The sequence below is a fragment of the Populus trichocarpa genome, chromosome 6, assembly GCF_000002775.5.
Source record: "Populus trichocarpa isolate Nisqually-1 chromosome 6, P.trichocarpa_v4.1, whole genome shotgun sequence".
NCBI classification, from domain to species: domain Eukaryota; kingdom Viridiplantae; phylum Streptophyta; class Magnoliopsida; order Malpighiales; family Salicaceae; genus Populus; species Populus trichocarpa.
The window spans coordinates 3,352,806-3,369,181 of NC_037290.2; the positions used below are offsets into that span (position 1 = coordinate 3,352,806).

The 16,376-nt window shown below is 32.1% G+C and overlaps 2 protein-coding genes across 3 annotated transcripts; both read left to right on the plus strand.

The window, feature by feature from the left end:
- The first annotated feature begins 6,221 nt into the window (after window positions 1-6,221).
- LOC7473608 (agamous-like MADS-box protein AGL18) lies at window positions 6,222-9,154 on the plus strand. 2 transcript variants are annotated; one of them, XR_002982190.2, is made up of 9 exons: window positions 6,222-6,556; window positions 7,601-7,682; window positions 7,769-7,833; window positions 7,925-8,024; window positions 8,136-8,177; window positions 8,283-8,324; window positions 8,412-8,563; window positions 8,657-8,783; window positions 8,872-9,154. XR_002982190.2 is itself a non-coding variant. In XM_024602505.2 (8 exons), exons 1-8 carry the CDS (start codon window positions 6,354-6,356, stop codon window positions 8,957-8,959), a joined length of 774 nt encoding a protein of 257 aa, XP_024458273.1. In that variant the 5' UTR covers window positions 6,223-6,353; the 3' UTR covers window positions 8,960-9,154. The 2 variants fall into 2 exon arrangements, 1 of the variants encoding a protein (XP_024458273.1); XM_024602505.2 differs by lacking the exon at window positions 8,657-8,783 and having other exon boundaries at window positions 6,223-6,556.
- A 4,893-nt stretch (window positions 9,155-14,047) lies between these two features.
- LOC7496125 (protein MIZU-KUSSEI 1) lies at window positions 14,048-15,425 on the plus strand. Its single transcript, XM_024603393.2, has one exon. It carries the CDS (start codon window positions 14,382-14,384, stop codon window positions 15,171-15,173), a length of 792 nt encoding a protein of 263 aa, XP_024459161.1. The 5' UTR covers window positions 14,048-14,381; the 3' UTR covers window positions 15,174-15,425.
- The last annotated feature ends 951 nt before the right edge of the window (window positions 15,426-16,376 follow it).

Genomic DNA, 16,376 nt, shown 5'->3' on the forward strand with positions numbered 1-16,376 from the left:
ATCTAGTACCTATCATATAATAAACTATTTGGAAGTATGGTTGCGGTTGCTTTTTAAAATGTTTTTTGTGCCAAAATGCATCAAAATAATTTTTTTTTTATTTTTTTAAAATTTTTTTCGAGATCAGCGCATCAAAATTATCCAAAACACATAAAAATTAAATTTTAGCAAAAACAAAATTTAAATTTTAAAAAAACACGATAAAAAAAAGCTTTCATAGAGGTATTAAACGATTTGTTTTGTATGAAAAGAATTTTAGAAAAACCATTGCATAGATTTTATTTTTTTGGCAAGTAAAAGTCATTTTTCTTGGTTTTGTCATTAGGTATTTTTTTAATCTACTTTTTTTTTTCTCAGTTAAAGAGACGTAATTTGTGCTATAAATAGGAGATTCACAATGAATTACTTTCTTACAATCTAGATATTTCCAAAAGGCTGGCATATTTTAATCTCAGTTTTTTTTTTTTGATTTACGTGGGGTGTCCGGGCCAGTTTACGCGCACCACGACTATTTCCCACGGCCCGCTGGACATCCTGCAAGCCCAGGAGCAGGTAAGGCACCGCGGGAGTGACAGACGTGCACATAGAGGGTCGAACCCGGGACGGGGGAGGAACAAGTCACACAATTGACCACAGCAGCTAGACCCTCAAGTGCTTAACACAGTTTTATCCATACAAAACATGATTCGATGAGTCAAATGAAGTTTTTGTGATGAAAGTTTTATACTATACTAACCAAATTATCTACAATTAATGTTTTAAAATAATCCTCAACAAATAAATAATGTTTAAAAGACAACCCAAAAACTTCAAAATATTTTTTTTATAATAGAATTTTTTTTTTGCTTCTAAGACATTTAAAAAAAAAGTGTTTATGAGAAACAACACATTTTTTTTAAAAAAGAAATCTATACAAAGTGACAATATCTCTTTCCTTAAAATTCTTATAATAGATGCAAAACATTTTTTCCGCCTCTAGGATTATCAGAAACATACTCCTAAACCGAATTTGCTTGATTTTAATCCATACTTTTAATGACTTTTATAACGTATTTTAAAGGCATCTTTTACCTCTAAATTATTACAAATAAATAAATAAATAAAAGGGCTCAACTTTTTCCAGTAGCAGGTGAGGAGGAGAAACTCCGAGGATTCAAGCAGTATATTAACCACTTTTTCCTTTCAATACATTAAATAATTGCCTTGATTTAGGGGGTAAAGTTCTTTTTTTAAAAGGATTAAAATATCGTTTGTCAATTGATCGGGGTAATTTAATAAATTTATATTTTTATATATATAATGAAATTACTTTGTCACCCTTAAAAGTTAAAAAAGTAGGCCTTCTGTCCGGGGCTTTTTGTGTATTTTTAACTTTATTTACAAAGTTAAAGGATGATAATACCCTTAAAAGCTTAAAAGTTTTGATCTTGTAGAGAGGGGGTTTTATCTTTGTATATTTGTTTTCTATAGTAAAATGACATGTCTAGCCTTTAACTTTAAAAAATCTAAATCTGGCAAGGGAGGATATTTTCATCTTTGCCAGATGTTTTTTTTTTTTTTGTAATATTAGGATGCCTTCAAGTTTTTTTAGTAATTCGAATTATTAAAATATAAAAGGCTACACATGCGTCAGCGCGCCATTATCCCCCGCCAAATATGTGGCACGTGGGATGTACTATTATGGCCAAAATCCAACGACTGTCACCGTCATGTCATCTGACGTGTTAGGTGGCGGCATAGCTATTGGTGTGGTATGTTTGACCTAGTTAGTGGCAGTTCGACAGCAACAAAGGTTTTTCCTCTACCACTTCTTTTCTCTCTATTGTGCATTGATTTTCGTGTCGAGCCTTTAAAAATTCAGATGTGTCATCCGATTCGTAATTGTTTAAAAGTTTATTTTTATTCTTTTGATTTCTATTTGTTTTTATTTTAAGGCTTCTTGAATTTTTTTTGTTTCAATTTCATCCGTTTGTATTTTATTTCATAGAATTTTTTTAATCTAATTTGGTTATTATTCTTTTGATTGTTATTGTTTTATCCTTGACATTGCTATTTTTTTATTTTATCCTTTAAAATTTAATTTAATTGTGTTTTGTTTCCAATTTTGTTCCCTGTTTTTTTATTACTCTTTTTTATCCTTTTCTTTATTTTTTTCAATTTAATCCTTAATTATTTTCTTTTAATTATTTTTTATGCATGATTTAGTCGCCATTGTTTTTATTTTTTATTTTTTTTTCAATTTTTCATGATTGAGAATTTTTCTTCGTTATTTTTTCGTATTTGTTTTCTACAATCATGACCCGGTTCATCAGTTTCGATAATTACCCCGGTTTAAGTTTTTTTTTAAATCCTTTTTAAAAATTAATTTTTTCCCATGTTCATCATTCGACATTAACTTATTGGGCGTTGAGCTTCATTATTTGTTCTGAATTCTTTTTTATAAGGTTATCTCTATCTCATATCTCGGGTTGTGGGTAATTAAAGTTAAGTTGAGTTGGCTTGGGTTTTTTTGGTTTGATCTTCCAGTATTGCTTTCCACTTTTGAGGGGACTTTTCTAATTTTTGAGAGTAACATGAGTTGCCTCAGTTTTTTTTTTTTACTGGATCTACCTTTTTTAAAATGATTTTTTTTAATTAGATTAAATTAATTTATTTCATCATTCAACATTAAATTGGTTTGGTATTGCCTCGTTTTTTTTTTGTTCTCTTTGTTAAATCTTGCTTTTTTAACAAGGATGTTTTTAAATTAAATTAACTTATATCACCCTTAAACGTTGAATTTGTTTTATATTGAGCTTCTTAGTTAAGCCTGGATTGGAATTTAATGTCTTGCAACTTTAGGAGATTAACCTGGATTTAGAAGGTTCACCCAGATTTGCTTGGTTTTTTCCTCTTTTACTAGTTTATTTTTTTCGATTTCATCCTCAAGTATTTCTTTACTTTTGTTTTTCCAATTTCTATGGGATTTTTCATTCATTTTGAAAAAAACATGTATTACCTGGAGGGATTTTTTTGGCTTTGTTCAATTTAGTTTTTTTATGAGAATTTTTGATTTTGAATTAAATATAAGCATCAAATATTTTTTTGTCTTTTGTTCCAATTACTTTTGAGACCTGAGCTAGCCTATGCTTCGGGTCCCCTAGATCATGAGTCAACTCATCAGGCCAAGCATTTTGAGCATTAAATGGTGTATTTTGATTTTGATTTTTTTAATTTTTTCCTTTTTTCAAATATGGTCCTCACTCACTTGATTTCTTTTTTGTTTTGGATTCTTTTATGAATTTGTAGACTTAGAAATTTTTAATTTAGCCTATGATTTCAATATTTGATGATATTTTATATTTTGACCCTCAATGTTTTGGTTTTAAATTTTTATTCTTGGCATCTTTATCAAATTTTAATTTGCTTTTTATTTCATCATTGGATCCATAATTTTGATTTTTTTTGGTTCATTGATTTTCTTTTTCAATTTTATCTTTCATTATTTGGATTCTTAGGGATTGACGGTTGATATTTTTTTTCCGTTCTCTTTCTATGATGTGGTGCTGTTAATTTTTTTTTAAAAATACACTTACAACGCCTTGTCATTATTTTTTAAGCTTAAAAAAAATCAAGTTGGCCCGCATCAAAGCACAGACAAGTTATCTAGTACAAAAAACTAAATGGCCTTAATGATTTATTGTACACTAAGACAGAATTTACTGTGGACTAGAGCAATAAAAATATCATTTTCCCTTACTTGAAAAACTTTATTGTACACCAAGATAGAATTTACTGTGGATTAGAGCAATAAAATTATTATTTTCCCTTACTTGAAAAACTCAACACGTGGTCTTTGGGGTATAAATGTATTTTCATTGGGGTTTATTTGTCATTTTCTTTTTAATTAGGGTTAAATACGTTCTTCTACATTTTACATGAACAATTTAATAACTAACATACCCTTATAAGTTAAAAAAAAAAGCCGAGTATAAGGTTATTTTAGTATTTTTCACCTTTAAATGCACAATTAAATGATCATATTGCCCTTGCATTTCTCAAAAATAAAGTTGATGGTTAGGTCTATTGGGGTATTTTCTATATGTTTTTTTTATATTGTCAATTGAAATGAGGGGCAGTTACGTCTTCGAATAAATATGAAAATATAAAAAAATAAAAAGTTGTTGGTGTGCACACGTACTAGCAGGTGGGAGGTGATTGCGCTGTTTGGGTGGTGTGGGCGATGCCTCTCGATGTTCAAATGTCATCGCCAACGACGATGTTGAAAGCAGAGAGTTGTCCTCTATATGGTGGTTTGACGCGTGTCAACGACAAATGTGTGGTTGGTCTCCGATGAACATTTTTTTCTCTCACTCTTTTCTCTTTCCACACCTTGGTTTTTCTTGTCGGCCGTGCTAAAAATCAAATTCTCTTGTTGTTGTTAACTTCAATTTTGGTCTTTATTCTTGTGATTGCTATTTGCTTTGTTTTTAATGCTTTTTGAAGTTTCTTTTATTTTCGATTTCATCCCATATATTATATTTTATTTAATTTTTTTATCCAATTTGGTCATCATTCTGTAGATTGATTCTTTTTTAATCCTTTTCTTGATTTTTTTTGTTTCAATTTCATTCCCAAATATTTTATTTCATTTAATTTTTTATTCGATCAATTGTCCTCATTCTTTTTATTGCCAATTTTTTTTTTTATCTATTTTGAAACTTATTTTATTTTCTAATTTAGTCCCTGATTATTTTCTTTGGTTTAGTTTTTATACTAGGATTGGTCCCATGACTCGGGCCATTGATTTCGAAGATTATCTTGATTTAACACCGGTCTTTTTTATTTTTTTCTTGCAATTGTTAAACTTTTTTTTGTGGGGTTATCCCGATCTTATATCCCTGGTTGCGGGATAATGGAGTTAACCTGAGTTTACTCAAGTTTTTTTTTTCAGCGTTTTTTTTTAATGTCATCATTTGACATTAGGTTATTGGGCCTTAAACTTTGTTATTTTTTTTGTTTTTTCTTTATGTGGGTTTATCACGGGTCGTGAGTTGGTCAAGTTGACTAGAGTTTAATCTGGTTTTTTACTACTCTTTTACTCATTTAACTTTGGTTTCTCTTTAATAATTAAATGAATAGTACTTTTTAATAATTAAAATAACTTTCTTATTTTTAATTATAATACTTTTAGTTTTTCATTTAGTTCACAGGGTAAAATGAAATGCCAACATTAAAAAATGTCATTATCAAGAACTTTTTTTTTCACCCCTACACTAGCAAAAAAACATAAAAAGTATTTCTAATAAAAAATCTATTGTAATTAATTAAAATAATATTTCCATGAATTTTCTCACCTTGTAAACTAAATAAAGAATGTTTGAAAAAGAAATAAAAAAAATAAGCAAAGTATTTTCATCAAATATAATAGCAATTCACAATACATCTTGTACGTTAGTTTTTCTTTCTTCTATTTATTTTCACTGAAAAAAAATTCACTACTTTTCTTTCAATTAATCAATTAGTATTATGATTAAAAAAGATTTATTTTATTTGTTTAAATGCAATGATCTCTAGAGTTCCAACACATACTGCACAGACCACTTTAATTCAAATTTTACATCTAAATAAAATCACTATATATATAGTTAAATCTCAGTAAATTAATACAATGAAACCATGGAGATTTATTTAAACTTGGGATCGAATAAAAATATTATTTAATCAAAATTATTAATTTATCAAGATTATACTGTGCTAAAATTAGAATGCCTCAGATATAAACTTTCCATTAAATCCTAAATAATATATATAGATAGAGCAGAACACAATCTTTGCAAACAACAGGTTAGGACAACTTCCCATATTAATCCAGCAGGAAAGCCAAGAAAGTGATATAAAAACCTTCCCTCTTAAGGTTCCCTATGTATAGTAATATCCATTATAATTCATTGAGAGTTTTATCTTCTTAAAAATAAACTGTTCCATTTTACAATACTACAAATACTAATCTCATTGGTCCACTGATTTTCATTTTTTAGGGTTTCCATGTTGGCATCAAACACCCATTTACCAAAAATTCTAAAAGAGGTAAATAACCACCTCATAAGTAATTAAAAGTTAACCAAAATTGGATAATTGCTACATATAGTATCCTATCTGTCACCTTTCCTACGAGTATACTAATTCTGGTCACACTTTCCTTCATTAGTCCTTCACAATCCTTATCAATTCAAGCAACATAGTTATTGTAAATCAAGATTTGGTTCTTCTTCTCTCTTTATATATTCAAACACACATCTGTTGTTTCATATTCTTGTTGGTTGCACAGAGTTCTGGGTTAGAGGAGAGACTAGGAGAGACCATTAGCATACATGACTGAAGAGAGGAAAAAAATGGGGAGAGGGAAGATTGAGATAAAGAGGATAGAAAACTTGAATAGCAGGCAGGTCACCTTCTCCAAACGCAGGAATGGGTTGCTGAAGAAAGCTAGAGAATTATCAGTTTTGTGTGATGCTGAGGTTGCTGTCATAGTCTTCTCTAGCACAGGAAAGCTTTATGAATTTTCAAGCACAAGGTAGGTTATGCTTTTCCTTTTTTATAGAATTACCATGTGATCTGAATCTAAAATCGTTTTACTTGTTTTAACAGAGTCAAGATTTGATATCATGTAAAGGGGTTTTCCCTATCTTTCTTTCTTGTTTTGTTCTTGATCTCTTGTGCATCGCATCCATGGCAGCTGCTGTGTTTTTTGAATTTTTGATGGCCAGGTCTTGGTGAAACTCGTGTCCAAGTGACTTGTGACTTAAAAGGCAGAACAAGTCAATGGGCCACTGAATACAAAATTATAAAACATAAATTCAAAAGTAAAGGGGCCATCGAGAGATGAAGGGGATGGCTTCTAGGATATATAGATAAATCGAGGTTGTTCAAACAGGATATTAGCACAAACCCTAGAAAATTAACAATTGGAAGCTACTTTAGTTTTTCTTTTCTTTTCCCCTTTCCTTTTATCTCTTTTTTGGATAGAAAAGTTGCATGGAAAGAAAAGGAATAGTACTTCTCGGGGTAAAAATAGAAATCATAACCTACTTAGAAATAATAGTTTAGAATTAAAAAATTTGCTTCCCTTTAATATCAGGTTCGAGTCATGTGGTCACTAAAGACTTATATGATTATTAATTTCAGGGCCCGTGAGATTAGTCCAGATACGCACAAACTGACCCGGATATTCATGTTAATAAAAAAATTAAAAAAAAAGTTCATATAAAAAACTTTAAGTTATTTCTATTTTTAAAGGTTACAAAGAAAACTTCAAGTTGTTCGACGTGCCATTGGTTTTGGGCTAGAGTTGGATAGATGGTGGTGTTTTTGGGCCATTTTCAGAAGCCTAGAACTGGTTCAAGAGAGTGAACTAAATCATTGATAAGCCTTGCATAAGAGCCCTATTTCCTATAAGCTATGTAGCGCATAGATTTTAACATTGCTATGCCAGTCAATGTGTGTAATTAGCAGATTTCCACACATAACAATAGAGAAAATTTTCAGTAATGCATGTGTTGAATAACAAGGAAGAGCAAATTAATTCTTATCACAATCTCTTTCAATTCTTGAATTGCAGCATGGAACACACACTTTCAAGATATGGCAGTGGCCTGGATTTGGATTATAATGACCATCCTTCTGATGACCATGGGGCAGAGGTATGCTACAGTTAAAAACAATATCTTATTGTCAGTTTATCTCCAAACTATATTAAATAAGCGCTTAACAATCTTTGTGAAAACAGCATTCAAATAGTGCAGAGGTTAATGCAGTGAAAGATGAACTCTCAAAGTTACGGTTGACATGCTTGTAAGTCATCATGAATTGATCTCAATTCCAGGCTAAATTTTTTTTCAGAATCGAGAATTCTATTTTGATGCCGCCCTTATGATTTTTGCAGGCAGATGATGGGTCAACAACTTGATGGCTTGAGTTTCAAGGAGCTGCAACACCTAGAACATCAATTAAGTGCAGGCATTCTGTCTGTTAAGGACAAGAAGGTAAACAAATTCTATAATGAGCAGCTTCTCTTTGTATTTGATCATATCCTGCCGAGACTTTGCCGAACCTTTGCTTTCGAATGCCTTGTAACTCATTGTTAATTGTTACAGGAACAAATGCTGATGGATCAGCTTAAGAAATCCAAAATGCAGGTAAAGAAGGCATTTCATTATAACTTGCATGCCCTTGTCAAAGTACCTTTCCCTTTCCAATTAAGTATCTTTGATACAAATTTTTTTTTCTGCTTTTATTTTCAGGAGCAAAAGGCCACTCTAGAGAACGAATCTCTGCGTAAACAGGTTCGATCATGTACAGTTCCGATAATTTTTTTAAGTGTCAATCTTCATGATTGATTAATTGTTTCTTTTGTCTCCAAATGTACATAGATTGAGGAACTCAAACGAGGATCCCGGCCAAAGTCTGCTTTCCTGGAATTAAGTCCTTTGGACAGGAGATTTGCCGTAGCAAGTTCGAAACCTGATAGTAATCGCAAACCACAGGAAGAAGAAGATCTTTCCGACACTTCATTGCACTTGGGGTATATAACCTATTTACACACGCTCGGGTTTAATTTCCTGTAATCCATGCTTAAAGAAATCTCCTAGTTTTCTATCATCCTATAATTGTTTAGTTGCAGAAAAACAGAAGACACGAAAACTTAGCTATTTTGAGATTCAGCTAAATGTAGAATGACAGAGATTCTAGGTTTAAGAGGCAATTAACAAGCTGCAAGATGCACATATAAAATTTTATACTTGGTTAGACAATTCTGCTTCCTAGCATAATGCAAATGAATATTTTTCTTGTTTTTTTACAAGATTCTCATACTTTTCTCTGTTTTCTCAGGTTGTCATCTGATGTTTGTCACAAGAGGAAAGCTGACAAGATTGAATCTGTCTCCAATGATTCAGGAAGTCAGGTGGCTTCAGGGTGATGAAGCATGACATAGATCCTCTTATAATAGGAGGGTTTGTACTAGATTAGTTGATGAAATTTTTGAGTAAATTTTCAGTCACAGACAGATGTTTTTGGTATATCAGTAGTTTTAACTGATTTTCAGAGATAACAGCCAATGTCTGGCACAGTTTATAAATTGCTATATGAATAATGCTAATCTTTTCCGAATTCACTGATGAATTTTCAACGATTGATTTGTTCGGTCAACAAGAAGTGAAATCCACCTATTCAATGGACTAGATTTTTCAAAAAAGTGATTTCAGAATGATGAAACAAGTTTTTATCGGTACATCTTTATCAAAAAACACCGAATCAAAAAAGATTTACGGGTATAAATTTTCAGGAAAACAAACACGTTCCAGTAAAGACGCTTTGGGCTTGGTAGTGTGTTAAGTCCCGACATGCTGGGCTTGACAGTGTGCCAAGGCCCGGGCACGCCCAAAGAAATGCGGATCCTCCCTTGGGTGTGCCAAATGTGAGAGGATAGTCGGTACTTTAGGCGTGCCAAGGAAGGATAATCGTTACCTTAGACTTGGCTAATTGCCAAGTCCAAGTGCCTTGGGTCTAACATGTTTGTCAGATCCATGTTATCTTGTATTTGACTGACTACCGAGTCCAAGTGTTTTAGATCTGACATGTTCGTCAGACCCACAACATTACCTTATTTTCTTGGGCGTGCCAAAAAATAATGGTCATTCCCTTAGGCGTGCAAAAAAAAAATGGTCGTTACCTTGGACCTGTTAGAATGTCAAGTTCAAGTGTCTTGAGTTTATTATGTTTGTTAGACCCACGTTATCATGAACTTGGCTGATTACTAAGTCCAAGTTTAAAAATATTGGGTCTGACATGTTCATTAGACTCACATTATCTCATTCCCTTGGGGATGCCAAGGGAGGATGATCATTTTCTTGGACTTGCCAAACTATTAAGTCCAAGTACCTTGGATCAAACATGTTTATCATACCTATATTATCTTGAACTTGAGTACTTGCTCACAAGCTATTTGAATTTTTTAGAACTTCATCAATCATAAATAACCGATTTCTATATAAGCAACCAAGATTTAGGTATTTCAAAGGATTTTTTTTATCATCAAAATCATTGAATTAATGGCCAAGCAAGAACTTCATGTGAGGGGGACGTTAAAAAAAAATTATCCACGTAAGAAATATACTGCTAATTGGTTTTTATAATTATGTTTGAAACAAAAATATTCATAAAATGAAGTATAAAATTCAAGTAAGCTATTTTATTGTTAAAGTTAATTAAAACTAACTTTTTGAACCAAGAATATTCATAAAATGAAGTATAAAATCCAAGTAAGCTATTTTCTTTTAAATTTAATTAAAATTAAGTTTTTGAACCTAAGAATATTCATAAAATGAAGTTATTCGACTGCAAAATCATGTAGTAACTAATAGCCAATAACATGGCTAACAAAAGAGGCTTTTAAAGAGAGATCGATCTTAATTTGATTGTCTATATCTCCATCCGTTCTTAATTAGAATAATCACAAAATTTTGTTATCTCTCATTCCAAAATAATTAATGCTTAAAACTCTAGTTTATTCCTTAAACATGAGTCCAATTATACTTAAAGCTAAAACGTGTGGTGTTTTTATTGTTCACAAAAATAATATTCGTCCTCTCATATTTTACTACGGATTATAATAGTGTAATTTTTATCAACTTTCAATTTGATCCTCAAACTTTTCTCTCTCACAATTGAGTCCTTTTGAGATTAAATTAGAGCTCAATTGCATGTTTTTTTAAGGAAGAGTTGAATTAAAAAAAAAAGGGACCGACGTGAAAAAAAAGAGTAACATAAATGGTGGATTGAAAATTTCCATCAAAAAATCATTTAAGTCCTCTATCTATTTTAGCTATTAGGTGACCAGTCCCTTGAATTTTACAAAATTCAATTTGAATATCAAATTTTATTTTATTTATTTTTAGTTTTTTGTTGTTGGAGAAGATAGAGGAGATTGCCGGATTCTAGCTTAGATAAATAAAGTGTCCGTTGGTGAGAAATTCGACCACCAAAACGATTGTTTTTTTATATCAAATGGTTCTATATGATAATAAGAGTTAAGATGAAGTGTTTTTCTACCTTGAAAACACTTAAAATACTCATATATGAGCTCGAGAAGATTTTTTTTTGTTTCGGGTGGATTTCGGGTTTTAAGACGGTTTTTAAGTTTTTTATGGTCATGGATTGATTTAACTAGGTCTTTAGGGTGTATCCTAGGTGTTTTGGACTAAAAATAGGTTTTTGGATAAAAAAAAGGACTCTATTTTTCCAGCATATAATTTTATGTGTGTGTCGGTTTCTATTATAAATTTTATGTGTTTTTCTGTTACAAATTTATTTTGATAGAGAAATTCATTAAACATAACAATGTAAATTACTCATATTGCAATGTTAAATATTTTGATCTTCATTTGTCGCTTATTGTTTTTACAACATTTCAGTATTAGGTTGATGTTTTATTAAAAAAAAATTTATAAAAAAAATTATTAAACTCAACGGAGTCCATGACACGGTTTGCTTGGGGACTAAAATCGATTTAATATTTCATTGTCTCAATAATTTTTGTGAAAGAAGTTATCAACTTGAGGTTTTGTTAAAAGTTAAGTCATGTTTTTACCGGTAATCGGAATTGCATTTTGATTTATGAAATCAATCAATTTAATTTAGGTCAACTCTCGTGTGATTTAGTTTGAAACTCGAGTTAGAAAAAAAAATTAAATTTCAAGATAAACATATTAAGTTAGGTTTGATAACACAAGAAAAAAATTCTTCTCACTCAATATTTTTTTATATTTTAAAATTTTTATATGAACCCTAGCGAAATAAGTGGCATTTTACTAGTTTTCTACTAATTTTAATCTAGAAATCAATTCTAAACGAGCGTCAACTTCTTCTCGGCACCGTTTGAGAATGCGGTGCAAACCGTGTTCCATAAAAAATTAATTTTTTTTGCTAAAAATTAATTTTTTATATATGTTTTGGATCGTTTTGATGCGCTGATCATAAAAATAATTTTTTTAAAATAAAAAAATATTATTTTGATGTATTTCAACACGAAAAATACTTTGAAAAGTAATCACAACCACACTTCCAAACAGAGTTGAAAACGAGTACATTACATATATATAAAATGCCAGAGAGCAAGACAATGCCCAGTTTTCCAATAGAATTGGTCACTTGAGAATAGAGCACACATAAAATATTGTAGGTCCTTTTCTATCCATTAAAAAAGCACCCTAAATAATCTTTAACATTATATTTTGGTGGTTAATTAATAAAATCCAAACCATAATTTATTAAAGTAAGATACGGGATTCTTTATTATGAAAACCAATCCTAGACTCCCCCATCCCTTCTAGAATTAATTAATTAATGGTGACGTTAAATTGAAGAAGACATGTTATGCATGCATTATACATGAAAAGGAAAGAAACGTCAGCTACTGGTGCCACTATTGGCCAAGTGGCGTGCGCAAAATTGTCATTGATCATAGGGCAGCCCTCTATGATGCATGGGTTAGGCCACCAATGAGATTAGTCATATAATTAATTAAATAGAGCATGGAAAAGGTTGGAACCGTCCAAAATGTTTATTTTTAAATCTGAATAAAGTAATTAATGATGGTTTATATGTTATATAAAGCCGTATTAATCTGTGTTTTGTACAAGAGATTCCAAAGGGGGAAAAAAAAGAAAAAAAAAAGAATTATGCATAGTTTATTAAGTGGCTTTCCAAAGGACGGGGACAAAGTGGCCTCTCACAAACATAATCTTGTATTGACCTTCAACATCATGCTCGTCACCCTCCTGTCACCTCCCCTTCTCTCTCTCTATATATATTTTTATACATAGAGCTGTATGAATATATGGCTGTAATCCATGCAGGTCGTTTACATACTTTTTGGCTACAATTTACCCTTTAAAGCCTGTGTTTTTCTTGAGTAATGAAAAACGTTGTAAATCTCCAAGGTAATATTGAAGAATATATATTGCAAATATTTAAAGGTTTGTCTGTTCATACATGATTTATAGTGTTGTACTTGACAGAATCTCGAGAAAATAAAGTCGAAAACAAAAGGTCTTAGCTCCCACCACGTGTGAAGGGTTTCAACTCTCCTAATGTACTTTCCTTTCACCGATTTGGGTGTTAAAAAAAAGAGAAATTAACAAAAAATAAATAAATAAATAAATTCATTGCAAGGTAATTTTATAGAATATTGATTACTATGATTTGAATGTTTTCTTCAACTTGAGCAAAATAATACACGTCGATCTTCAAGCATATATATATATATATATATATATATATATATATCAGTTAATTCTTCCAAGGAAACAGATTGTTGACAAATACTTTTTATATGGACCAATTTAATTTAAAGATTTAACCCAATACCATTTTAGAAATTAAAGAAAGTGGTCCTCTACATGAAATAATTCAATATGGCAAGGCCTCTATCAAAGCTAGAGGTGTAAAGCATACACCAATCTTGAAATCATGAAATAGAGCAGTAATTTTGGTCAATGACAGACGAGAGAGAGAGGAAATGGGCTATAAAGAATTCAATTGCAGATGCAACCGGCATATCTCAAGTGCCTCTTCCAACTACTAGTATTTTTATAGTATTTTGACTCTATAATTAATTTTTTTTTATGTGGATGTATAATCAATTCAAATATAAATAATAGATGTAAGATGTGATTGGAAAAGGAATTGATATTAATACGTGGAAATTAGTATGAGATATTGTCATCATTAAAACCCCAAAAAACACAGAGATTTATGTGATCCTCAATAAGATTTTCATCGGGCTGGACGGTACCTGGCCATCAAACGTGTGTGATTGTTGAATTGATGGTGGAGATGAAGTGTTTGAAGAAAATAAGGGGGACCCACAAGCATAATGAAGGGTGGAGATCATCGATGACTATAGTGTAAAGCACCTAGAGAATGAGGGGCCATAATGATGCTTTGCAAGGAAACATATGAAAATGTTAAAACACACCAAGTATACGTAGGAGTCCAAGAAATCATCACCACCACACCGCAAAACTCCACAGTCTCCCTTTATATTGGCCACCTCCAAACACTATCATCACCTTGTCGGCCTCTTTCATCTCCCATTTCTCCTCTCCTCCCTCAATCCCACACCTCTCTCTCTCTCTCTCTCCCTCTGCCAATTCTCTCTATGCAAAACCAATCAATCTATCCATCCTCTTCTCTTTGATTCGACATCGATCCCCTCTAACCCTTCTTCAATTAAACCTAGCTTGTTCAAGCTCCTTGGCTTCAAATACCGACTAGTTTCCCTTTCTTTCTTTCTTTCTTTCTTTTTAACTTCTCTTTGTGACACTGAACATTAATTAACCATGAAACACCAACAGATTACCCTTCAAAGAAGCAGTAGCTGTAGCAGAAGCACAAGAAAAATAATCCCATCTAACTACATGAGATCAATCCCTGAACAAGAAGATCATCACTCTCCACTCTCTTCACAACGCCTTGATGATACCAAAATCTATTCAAGATTCACTTGTTTCTTTCGTTCAATCCTCAAGATTATATCTTTCCCCAATATAATCATCCCCAAAACCTGTAAATGGCTATCAACCCCAACCCAGTACCTCTCCTTAACCCCTTCTCTTGGCCGGAAAGTCACCGGAACCCTCTTCGGAAACCGCCATGGTCATGTCAGCTTCGCAGTCCAGGATGATCCTGGCTCTGAACCGGTCCTTTTACTCGAGCTTTCGATTTCTACGGCAATGTTAGTTAAGGAAATGTCATCGGGTTTGGTCAGGATCGCCCTGGAATGCGAGAAGGTTCGTGCTCCTCAGGTTCAGACAGGCCGGCCAGGGAAGCTGTTTAATGAACCCACATGGACTATGTATTGTAATGGAAGGAAGTGTGGATACGCCGTGTCGAGGAGGTGCACATATTCTGATTGGTACGTGCTTGGAACTGTGCAGAGTGTTTCAGTCGGTGCTGGGGTGATTCCGGTGGTGGAGGATGGGCGGAAGAGCGGTGGTGGGGAAGGTGAGTTGCTGTATATGAGGGCTAAGTTCGAGCGAGTTGTAGGGAGCCGTGACTCAGAGGCGTTTTATATGATGAATCCTGAAGGAAATGGAGGGCCTGAACTCAGTATATTTTTACTTAGAATATGAGAAGAAATAAAACAAAGGGATCAAAGACTTTGCGATTTATTGTTACTGGGTAATGTAAGGTGGATATGCTTGTTTAATTAATTAATTAGTAACATGTATGGTGATGTAATTTTTTATTGATTTATGTTTTCTATTTTTATGTGATTCTCTTGTTTGTATTTTGTTTAGATTTTAGATGTTAGATAGTTTGCCTTGTTTATGGAATAAAGCACAGTAATGGAGAAAAAAACAGATCAACGATTTTTTTCTTCCTGTCTCAGGGTTGGATCTTACAAGGAAATTTAACTTTCCTGTTCTACATTTAAGTGAAAGAAGATTCAGATATCTACTTTGTTAAAAAATAACTTTCTTTAGAGTTAATAAACTGATTAATTAGAGTTGCTGAAGCAATTAATTTATCCTTGGATGACCTCATTAACTAAATTATTTGACTTCACATGTAATAAAGTTGTCTTCGCTCACTAGTTGTCTTTTTTATATATATTTTTTAAAAAATATATATAAAAACATGTCTTCTTTCGCTCGTTATCTTTTAAATTTAAACTGCTCTATATTTTGCAAGATCTTTAATGATTTTCAGTGAATTTAAATTAAAAATGATAATATAAGAACGAAACCTACTCATCACTTGAATGTATAGAGGGAGGGGGGGTGAAAACGGGTTATTGCCCTAATTTTATATATTTCATCACTTAAATCTACTCATCTGTTAACGTGCACGCGTGCATGCCACGGCTAAAGAAGAAATGATCGGCATGCTTATTGCCCTGGCCCAAGACCATGAATTTTCACAATAATTCTACTACAGTTGGTATTATTCTAGCAAACAGGACTGCCTCGACTGTCAACTTGGGAAATTGTAGAGGCATTTATACATATATTTATCTGTCTGCTAAAGGCAACATTAACTTCAAGAAATTTAAGGTTAGCTTTTAGTTTAGATGTAAGTGCGCTTGATATATATGACTATGAGAGTTTGATTGCCTTATAAGTTGATTGATTAGGATACCCATGGCCAAATTATCCGGAAGGAATATTAATGTTATTTATTTATTTATTTTGAGAAAACCGAGCCAAACCGGTTTGAACCGGTTTTTGTCCTAAAAAACCGAACCGAGCCGAAACCGGTCGGTTTGAACTGGTTTCTGTTTTTTTTTTAATTTCGGTTTGGTTATTGTTTTTTATAAAAACCAAACTGAATCG